Source organism: Leuciscus leuciscus (genome assembly GCF_965113295.1).
Source record: "Leuciscus leuciscus genome assembly, chromosome: 3".
NCBI lineage: Eukaryota > Metazoa > Chordata > Actinopteri > Cypriniformes > Leuciscidae > Leuciscus > Leuciscus leuciscus.
Genome location: NC_138727.1, coordinates 1130466 through 1141843, shown reverse-complemented (window position 1 = coordinate 1141843; position 11378 = coordinate 1130466). Strand labels below are relative to the sequence as shown.

Below are 11378 nucleotides of genomic sequence, written 5' to 3'. Positions count from 1 at the left end.
AGAATCGGATCTGTTGGATTTACAACACGTGTAAATTTCACATTCATCCACTTCTCCCGAAATACATAAAAGTAAGTGGCTGGTGAACTGGGAGAAGAATAGAGTAAACATTAAAGTTACTTACACAATGTGTATCTGATATGAATAAAACGTGTCGAATTATAATGGAAAGGATTATTATTACCTCCGAAAACAATACATTTAGAATTTGTAAAATACACACTGATGTCTATAGACATCAGTGTGTATTTTACAAATTCTAAATGTATTGTTTTTTTAGTAGCCTACTTAGGCTATGTGAATTTATATGTCTGAAACCTAAAATAAACAGTATGTGGTTGAAAACACTGAAAAGTTGTGATATATGACAGCTCTGAGCGCGCCTGTCTCTGGCTAAATTCAACATTTGAATTTAGCAGTTGATCATGTGATGCACTGACCGTTCTGATCACACCGGTGTGAAACGCTCCAGGGACCAGCCTAGACTGATCACACCGGTGTGAAACGCTCCAGGGACCAGCCTAGACTGATCACACCGGTGTGAAACGCTCCAGGGACCAGCCTAGACTGATCACACCGGTGTGACCGTACGTGCGAAAGGCTTAAAAACAAGAAATTTTATGACACAAAATGTTGAAATGTAGGCTTAAATCAAACACATTTAATTCAGATTCTGTATATATAAAATGGAAACCAAAAACAACGAAAAAAACAGCTGGCTGACCCCTAGAGGGGTGGGGAAAAGGGGTGGTGGTGTCCAACGTCTATGAATCACACCAAACAACTGCGCATTTATTCAGTTGCGGCGCTGTTCAAATATGCGCTTTACTGGCTACACTTGCACTAAAAGCCTGTTACTGGACTAAGTTATCTTTTGAGTCTAATACTGTCAAATACAGACATTGTTTACATGAACAAAGTTGGTTATGTCTAAAGTGAAAGCAAACAGAGAAAATTAATTAAAATCTGCTTGTCATATGCGTGTATATTAGACGCGTCGCGTGCAGTTCTTAAAGAGACAGTAGCCCTAATAATAAACATGCTGCCGCTTGTCCTTAAAGAGATAGTTCACCCAAAACCAAACAGTTGCTGGTCCCCATTGACTTTCATACATAGTAGGAAAAAAATATACTATGGAAGTCACAGGGGTACATCAACTGTTGTGGTTACTCACATTCTTTCAAATAACGTTTATTTCCAACAGAAGAAAGAAACTTATTCGTGTTTAAAACAACTTAAGAGAGTAAATATGACTTTTTTGGGGGAGAACTATCCCTTTAATGTTAATAAAACAACAAAACACACAGAGGAAATCATTCACTGCTCTTGACTGAGAACTTTAAGTCTGTTGTGTTTTATTTTCATATTTGTTCATTTAATTACTTTCTCATACTGTTAAATACACCTATAGCTGAAAAAATAAAGCAGTTTATTTTATTTGTATATTAAGTTGTGTATATGTGTAATATGTATCTCTGTTTTAATAACAAAGAAAATAATGACAAAGATTTTTATCTTCGCCTTTGGCCTAAATGTCTGCCATTCTTTTTTTATTTTATATTTTGTTACCTATAAGGCTTTGCTTTTAAAATAGGGAAATTAGGTTGGCTGTAATGCTCAGTCATTTGCAAAATAGTAAAACCAAGATGAAAAAAGAATCGTGTTAAAATCGTGATTTTCCTTAAAAAAAAAATGTGTGATATGATATTATTGCCATATCGCCCACCCCAGGTGTAAAAAAGTGCCTAGATGTGCTTAGATGCTAAAAATGTGTTATTATTGATCATTATATCACACTACAATTAAACATAATGAAACATTCATTTGAATTGATATTGTTTTATTAGCTTAGCTAATATAATTTATTAGCTTTTTCTAGAGATTGCAGTCATACATGACATGGTGAAAAATGACTTGAAATAATACTGAAAATAGGTTAAGATGAATGTTAAAGGTGTGCCCCCTAAAAGCACAAGTGGCCCCTGCCTGGCCCCCCCAGTTACTGTGGTCTAGAACCGCCACTGCACATTTACCTCAGAAAAACCATATCCAGTGACCATAAACTCGTCAGTCAGCGAGAAATATTAACTCTAGAGAGGAGCATTCTGCTAAATATATGCACCATATTACATATTCATTATTTTTAATGTTCTTCAATTTTGAATGCATGTTTGAATAAATCTGGCAGGTTTTTGACAGCCACCATTTAAATGTTTATATTTCATATAACTTTATTATTATAAAAATAAATAAAAGTGTAATTTAAGTGTTTGTATACAAATCAGTTCATTTTTACCTTCAATATTATAGTAGGCTAATGAAGCCTATAGGCTACCACTGACTCCCAAAGTTTACAGCATTAGTTAAGAGATTTGTTTTCCTTGAGAAAATGTGCCATGTATTGAACCTGATATCCAAAATAATCCATATTGAATCGAATTGCAAGTTTGTGATTCGAAATCGAATCGAATTGTGAAATTTGGGTCAATACCCAGCCCTAGGTGTTTCATATTCTCACTTGCATTTGGCACTTGATGAGCTTTACATTTTAGGTCATGTTTATAATTTTACAAAAGATTCTATTTCAAATAACTGCTTGTTCTCTTGAACTTTCTGTTCATCAAAGAATCCTGAAAAATAAAATGGATCACAGTTTCCACAAATATATGAAGCAGCTTCCCTGTTTTCAACATGTTTTATGAACAAAGTTTGAGAGGAACACGTTCAAATGATCTATCCAATCAGAACGAGAGGAGGCCTTAACACACACAGCCGACTCACCTCTGTTCCTCGACAGTTTTCTGTATCCCTCCGCCACCGTCTCCTCACGATCCTGGCCAGGAAACTCTGGGATCGGGCCAAAATACCTCGGACAGCACGCATATACACATATAACTCTATCTGTTGACACTGATAATAATCATAAATGTTTCAAATCATCATATTAGAATGATTTGTGAAGGATCATGTGACACTGAAGACTGGAGTAATGATGCTGAAAATTCAGCTTTGATCACAGGATATACATTACACTTTACTATATATTCACATAGAAAACAGATTTACATTAGAATAATATTTCACTGTTTTTACTGTACTTTTGATCAAATAAACGCAGCCTTGGTGATTTTTTTTTTACAAATCATACCGACCCCGAACTTCTGAACACTAATGTTGCTGAAGTCAAACCAAACATTGTATGATTTGTCATTTTAGTTATCTAATATGAGGTTTGATGAAGATCTTTTTTGATTGAAATGTTGCTGTTCTATTTTAAAATAATAAAGGTAATAGTTAAACCGTGTGCAGATTTTCTTTGTTTATTTTAATATGAGGTTTGTCTTTTCTTTTTTTGCAACACTTCTATAAAATTGGAGATGTCTAAAGTTAAAACCCCTGATTTTTGTGATTGTTGTTTTGTAGCAATAAACATTAACATACAAAATCATGAACGCTACGTTAAACAAAACAATTTAATAAAATTGGTAACAGTGTTGCAGATTTAAGATTATATTCAACTCAGTTGCAGCTAGTGAGTTTTCCAACCAAAATATTGATTGTTATTCCTAAAATAACTGGTTATGCTTCATAATAATGTCCCGTTAGTTAACACTAGTTTAATGCATTAACTAACAATGAGCAATTCAAGTGTGTGTGTGTGTTTGCAGGTGTCGCTGCAGATGCTGAACTGGCAGCAGAGATTATGAAACGAAACTTTCGCCCGTCGCTGATCAGAACTGAAGCGTGGGAAGGATACATGTTCGCAGACATCGAGATTAAGATCAAAGAGTCTAGGGAATTCTACGGGGCCGTTCTGTGGCCCTCGGTACGCATCATCACACACACACACACACACACACTGAGCAGTAACAGCAGTTCATGAACTGTTTTCTGTGTCTGATCTTCTGCTTCAAGGCCATGGTCTTGTGTTATTTCCTCGACACTCACCGCGACGAGTTTAACCTCACGGACAAGAACATCGTTGAGCTGGGAGCCGGAACGGGCCTCGTTACCATAGTGACCAGCCTCCTCGGTGAGAGACACCGGACACCGTCTGAATTATAATGTATATCATTAAGAAGGAAAAAAGATTTCCAGTTAAGTACAACAAAAAACACAAAGTACGATCAGAACTACAATAATATACATAAAAGAAAACACGGGGGTACGCCAGGGGTACGCGCTAATCGCTATATAAATGCGTTAATCGCTATATAAATGCGTTATATATAACTGCGTTAATCGCTATATAAATGCGCTAATCGCTATATAAATGCACTAATTGTTATATAAATGCGCTAATCGCTATATAATGCTCTAATCGTTATATAAATGCACTAATCGCTATATAAATGCTTTAATCGTTATATAAATGCGCTATCGCTATATAAATGCACTAATTGTTATATAAGTGCGCTAATCGCTATATAAATGCGCTAATCGTTATATAAATGCACTAACCGCTATATAAATGCTTTAATCGTTATATAAATGCGCTATCGTTATATAAATGCGTTAATCGTTATATAAATGCACTAATTGTTATATAAATGCGCTAATCGCTATATAAATGCACTAATCGTTATATAAATGCGCTAATCGCTATATAAATGCGTTAATCGTTATATAAATGCACTAATCGCTATATAAATGCTTTAATCGTTATATAAATGCGCTATCGCTATATAAATGCGCTAATCGCTATATAAATGCGCTAATCGCTATATAAATGCTTTAATCGTTATATAAATGCGCTATCGTTATATAAATGCGTTAATCGTTATATAAATGCACTAATTGTTATATAAATGCGCTAATCGCTATATAAATGCGCTAATCGTTATATAAATGCACTAATCGCTATATAAATGCTTTAATCGTTATATAAATGTGCTATCGCTATATAAATGCACCAATTGTTATATAAATGCGTTAATCGTTATAGAAATGCACTAATTGTTATATAAATGCGCTAATCGTTATAAAAATGCGCTAATCGTTATATAAATGCGTTAATCGTTATATAAATGCGCTAATCGGTATATAAATGCGCTAATCGTTATATATAAATGCGCTAATCGCTATATAAATGCGTTAATCGCTATATAAATGCGCTAATCGCTATATAAATGCGTTAATCGCTATATAAATGCACTAATTGTTATATAAATGCGCTAATCGCTATATAAATGCGCTAATCGTTATATAAATGCACTAATCGCTATATAAATGCTTTAATCGTTATATAAATGTGCTATCGCTATATAAATGCACCAATTGTTATATAAATGCGTTAATCGTTATAGAAATGCACTAATTGTTATATAAATGCGCTAATCGTTATAAAAATGCGCTAATCGTTATATAAATGCGTTAATCGTTATATAAATGCGCTAATCGGTATATAAATGCGCTAAGCGGTATATAAATGCGCTAATCGTCATATATAAATGCGCTAATCGCTATATAAATGCGTTAATCGCTATATAAATGCGCTAATCGCTATATAAATGCGTTAATCGCTATATAAATGCGCTAATCGCTATATAAATGCGTTAATCGCTATGTAAATGCGTCAATCGTTATATAAATGCACTAATTGTTATATAAATGCGTTAATCGTTATATAAATGCACTAATTGTTATATAAATGCGTTAATCTTTATATAAATGCGTTAATCGTTATATAAATGCGCTAATCGGTATATAAATGCGCAAATTGTTATATATGCGCTAATCGCTATATAAATGCGTTAATCGTTTTGTAAATGCGTTAATCGTTATATAAATGCACTAATCGTTATATAAATGCGCTAATCGCTATATAAATGCGCTAATCGCTATATAAATGCGTTAATCGCTATGTAAATGCACTAATTGTTATATAAATGCGTTAATCGTTATATAAATGCGCTATCGCTATATAAATGCGGTAATTGTTATATAAATGCGCTAATCGCTATATAAATGCGTTAATCGGTATATAAATGCGCTAATTGTTATATATGCGCTAATCACTATATAAATGCGCTAATCGGTATATAAATGTGCTATCGCTATATAAATGCGCTAATCAGTATATAAATGCGCTAATTGTTATATATGCGCTAATCGCTATATAAATGCGCTAATCGGTGTATAAATGCGCTAATTGTTATATATGCGCTAATCGTTATATATATGTGTTAATCGTTTTGTAAATGCGCTAATCGGTATATAAATGTGCTAATTGTTATATATGCGCTAATCGCTATATAAATGCGTTAATCGTTTTGTAAATGCGTTAATCGTTATATAAATGCTTTAATCCTTATATAAATGCACGAATTGTTATATAAATGCTTTAATCGTTATATAAATGCGCTATCGCTATATAAATGCGCTAATCGTTATATAAATGCGCTATTGCTATATAAATGCGCTAATCGTTATATATAAATGCGCTAATCACTATATAAATGCGCTAATCGGTATATAAATGTGCTAGTTGCTATATTATGCGCTAATCGCTATATAAATGCGCTAATCGGTATATAAATGCGCTAGTTGTTATATATATGCGCTAATCGCTATATAAATGCGCTAATCGGTATATAAATGTGCTAGTTGCTATATTATGCGCTAATCGCTATATAAATGCGCTAATCGCTATATATATGGGCTAATCGCTATATAAATGCGCTAATCGCTATATAAATGCGCTAATCGGTATATAAATGCGCTAGTTGTTATATATATGCGCTAATCGCTATATAAATGCGGTAATCTTTATATCAATTACTTACTTAGGCCTTTAGGAACATAGGCCATCGACGAAGCTCTTCCATCCTCTCCGGTCTTGGGCCCTCCGCTCCAGATGTTGCCACGTCAGCCCTTCTCTCTTCATCTCCTGTTCTGTGGTTCTTCTCCAGGTGGTTCTCGGTCTGCCTCTCTTCCTCCTGCCCTGTGGGTTCCACGTCAGCGCCTGTTTAGTGATTGATTTCTTTCTCCTGAGTGTGTGCCCTATCCACTTCCATTTCCTCCTCCGGATTTACATTTCTATTGGGTGTTGTTTGGTGAGTTCCCACAGGTTGGCGTTAGAGATGATGTTGGGCCAGTATGTTCCTAGGAGGCGTCTGAGGCACCGGTTGGTGAAGGTCTGCAGCTTATTGAGTATGGTGGTGGTAATTCTCCAGGTTTCTGAGCCATAAAGTAGAGTGGTCTTTATGTTTGAGTTGAAGATTTGCAGTTTGGTCTTGAGTGACAAGTTTTTTGCCTTCCAAATATTGCTTAGCATGTTGAATGTTGTCCTTGCTTTTCCGATCCTGGCTTGGACATCGTCCTCCGTGCCACCTTCCCTTGAAATGATGCTACCAAGGTATGTGAAGCTGTTTACATCCTCTAGTGCATTTTGATCCATGGTTATGGGTGTGTTGTTCTTGCTGTTGATATGCAATACTTTAGTTTTTGATGAGTTTATTTTGAGACCGAGCAGAGCAGCTGTTTCCTCCAGTTTCTCAGATTGTTCCTGCATCTGTTGGTGTGTGTGAGCCAGTAGTGCCCGATCATCAGCGAAATCGAGATCTTCTAGCTGCTCGGTCAAGCTCCACTGTATGCCGGTTCGTCTATTGTTGGTGGTTTCTTTCATCACCCAGTCTATGCAAAGGAGGGAAAGAAAGGGTGAGAGCAGGCACCCTTGCCGCACACCGGTCAGGACCTCAAATGCCTCCGATATACATCCTTCATGGAGGACTTGACATCTCGTCCCTTGGTAGGTGCTCCTTATGATGTTGATGATCTTTGCTGGGATCCCATAATGAGCCACAGCCTTTCCCTATCCACACTGTCAAAGGCTTTTTCGAAATCTATGAAATTCACATAGACAGGTGAGTTTCATTCGATGGACTGTTCAATAATAATCCTGAGGCAATTTGGTCTCCACAGGATCTGTTGTTCCTGAAGCCATCCTGGTTTTCCCTCAGTTTCTCATCGACCCCCTTCTGGAGCCTCTCGAGCAGGATATGGTTGAGCACCTTCCCAGGTGTTGAAAGGAGCATTATTCCTCCGTAGTTTTTGCACTGCCGGAGGTCTCCTTTCTTGGGGATTTTCACGATGTGGCCATCTCTCCAGTCAGATGATATATATAAATTAGCTAATCATTATATAATTTCGCTAATCATTAGATAAATGCGTTAATCGCTATATAAATGCACAAATTGTTAGATAAATATATTAATCGCTATATAAATGCGCTAATCGCTATATAAATGCACTAATCGTTAGATAAATATATTAATCGCTATATAAATGCGCTAATCGTTACATAAATATATTAATCACTATATAAATGCACTAATCGTTAGATAAATGCGCTAATCGTTAGATAAATATATTAATCGCTATATAAATTCTCTAATTTTATAACTACATTAATCTCTGTATAAACGCGCTAATCGTTATATTAATATGCTAATCTCTATAATATTTACATAAATGTGTGAATCATTATATAAATGTTAATCTTCATATAAATATGCTAATTGTTATATAAATATAATGTTAATCGCTATATAAATGTGTTAATAGATACACAAGTATATCAATAGTTTCATAAATATGCTTATAGTAATATAGTATAGTACAGAAACACTTGTATAATATGCAATGAATCTTAACAGCTTTCTTGTTATCTAAAGAATGGACTTGATTCATATTTAATCTCTTTTAAAAGGTTTGGTTTTACTTTATTTACATTAATTAACATCACATTTAAAGGTGCAGTGTGTAAACTTTACCAGCATCTAGTGGTGAGGTTCTGAATTGCACCCAACAGAGCTGAGCGGACTATAAATATCTCCGTCAGGCATAACCAGGGAAACCAAGTTATTGTTTGTAAAAACTTTAGATTTCGATTGTAAAACTAATTAAAATATAAACTAATGTTTTAAAAATGTGTTATTTGGCAAGTGACCATGGTATAAGCAGGTTAATGCCCTTCGAGGTGTCCATTGTCAGGTATTAACGGCATATTAAATGGCCGCTGCGTGTCGGACGGTTCACGCCTCGCCGTCGTCCATTAATACCTGACAATGGACACCTCGAAGGGCATTAACCCTTACTTGTTCATCATTGTGTCAGTGTTTTATTCGCTGACTTTAGTTTGCTTCTTTGCACGAAGAACAACATAGTGAGGAAACGCGTTTGTCCGCTCAGGGCCACCGTAGAAACATGTGGATGTAAGCGGACCCGCGGTGTGTGTAGAGAGAAATGCCTCATTCTAAGCTAATAAACATATAACGCTTCATTATGTAAGGTCTTTATACACCACTGGAAACATAGTTATGTATATGATATTGCATTTCTGTCCACAGATCCTCCTAAATATTACACAATGCACCTTTAAAATTAAATGAATGTTTTATTTGCGAGGACTTAAGTGTTGTTGTCCAACCTCAGGTGCAAAGGTGACGTCCACAGACCTGCCGGAGATCCTGGGTAATCTGAGGTACAACGTGACGCGTAACACCAGGGGGCGCTGCAGGCACGAGCCGCACGTGACCGAGCTCAGCTGGGGGAAGGATCTGGAGGAGCGTTTCCCGCACGCGACCTGCCACTACGATTACATCATAGCCGCGGATGTGGTATACTCGCACCCGTACCTGCACGAGCTCATGGAGACCTTCATACACCTGAGTTCAGAAAACACCGTCATCTTGTGGGCCATGAGGTTCCGTCTGGACCCGGAGAACCGATTCGTGGACACTTTCCAGAAACACTTTCACCTGCAGGAGCTCTACGACCTGCCCAGCCTGCGGATAAAGCTGTACAGCGCTCGCAAACGCACACCAACACAACATTAAAGCGGTCCTATAATGCCCTTTTCACAAGATGTAAAAGATGAATATGTGAAGTTTTAGCTCAAAATACCCCACAGATATTTTCATATAGCATGTTAAAATTGTCACTTTTTGAGGGTGAGCAAAAACACACCATTTTTGTGTGTCTGTCCCTTTAAATGCAAATGAGCTGATGCTCCCGGCACAGAGGGCGGAGCTTCAAGAGCTTGTGTGTATGTGTGTGTGTTAGCAGCTCAGCTTCAGCCCAAAAATCATTAGGATATTAAGTAAAGATCATGTTCCATGAAGATATTTTACGGTATTTTCCTACCATAAATATATCAAATGTATTGTTGTGAGTGGATGAAGCAGAATCGAGGACTTCATTTGCCGATTTTCTCAATATTTAATATTTCTCGTGTTTTTTTATTGCACCCTCAGATTCCAGATTTTCCAAATATTGTCCTATCCGAACAAACCACACATCAATGGAAAGCTTATTTATTCAGCTTTCAGATGATGTATAACTCTCAATTTAAAAAATTGACCTATACGACCTATATATGTTTTGTGGTCCAGGGTCACATATATATGTATTTTTGTTCTTCATAGTATTGAAAAAAAACAAGATATAGGAAAATTAAAAAGTCCATTTTGTGATTCCAGGAGTTTCAAGAACTGTTGTAAGTTTACATCTTGATTTTATGTTTACATCTGGATTTTGTTATATTTATGCAATTTTAAGTCATCCTGCAGACTGAATCGGACACTTTAATGGCATATTTAAGTTTTTAAGGTCAACATGAAATTAAACTCTTTGTTTCTCTCTTAATTCACGTTTTTGGTCTTAAATGATTCATCGGTGACTAAAAAAATCTTTCAAAATACCGTCCTCCACGTCTGAAATACAAAGATATAGATCACATGGCTATTGTTACAGTTGTGGTCAGAATTATCTTTGCTGCACATCGGAACTATATTCTTTGGTTTTACTCATTGTGAATATGATCAGGGGAATTTTGCCTTTGTGATAGATACATTTTACTTCTACAACTTTAACATGATTCTTTTCATTACTGGGAAATAAACATGAAACATTCTGATGAAAATACTGTATGAGTGATGAGTATCCTCATGTGCTCTTCCTTCTCTAAACTATTGCTCCTGAAACTTTGGCCACTTCTAGATGGTAAAAACAACCAAATGAGAAGTAGAACGGATATCTTGTAAAGTTTCTAAACTCAGACGACAGTAACCAGATGTGTTCGTCATGACCAACAGCACGTAGCAGTAATGGATTACAAACATGTTTTGGTTCTTCGGAGGACGTGTCTGATGATGATATACAGAGATATTTGATTACTGGTATCATGTGCTTGAGTCTGGCAGTGTCATTACATCACGCAAACACATACACTTACATCTACTCCTGCAGAAGAGAGATTCAGAAAACCTCCTGCAGGAAAGCCAATCATTTCAACATTATGAGACTTTCTCCTATCTGCCAAATGGTGTAAATGAGGCTCGATGTCTCCAGTGCCAGACCACCAAAATATATCAGGA

The 11378-nt window shown here is 36.0% G+C and overlaps 1 protein-coding gene across 1 annotated transcript in view; it reads left to right on the top strand.

Annotated features, from left to right (window-relative positions):
- Nucleotides 1-10647, top strand: part of mettl21e (methyltransferase like 21e) — a 12278-nt gene extending 1631 nt beyond the window's left edge. The window contains exons 2-4 of the mRNA XM_082163948.1: nucleotides 3669-3826; nucleotides 3916-4033; nucleotides 9436-10647. Of these exons, the coding sequence (XP_082020074.1) occupies nucleotides 3669-3826; nucleotides 3916-4033; nucleotides 9436-9839 (680 nt within the window). The 3' untranslated portion in view covers nucleotides 9840-10647. The remainder of the gene's footprint in view (nucleotides 1-3668; nucleotides 3827-3915; nucleotides 4034-9435) is intronic.
- Nucleotides 10648-11378: the final 731 nt, after the last annotated feature.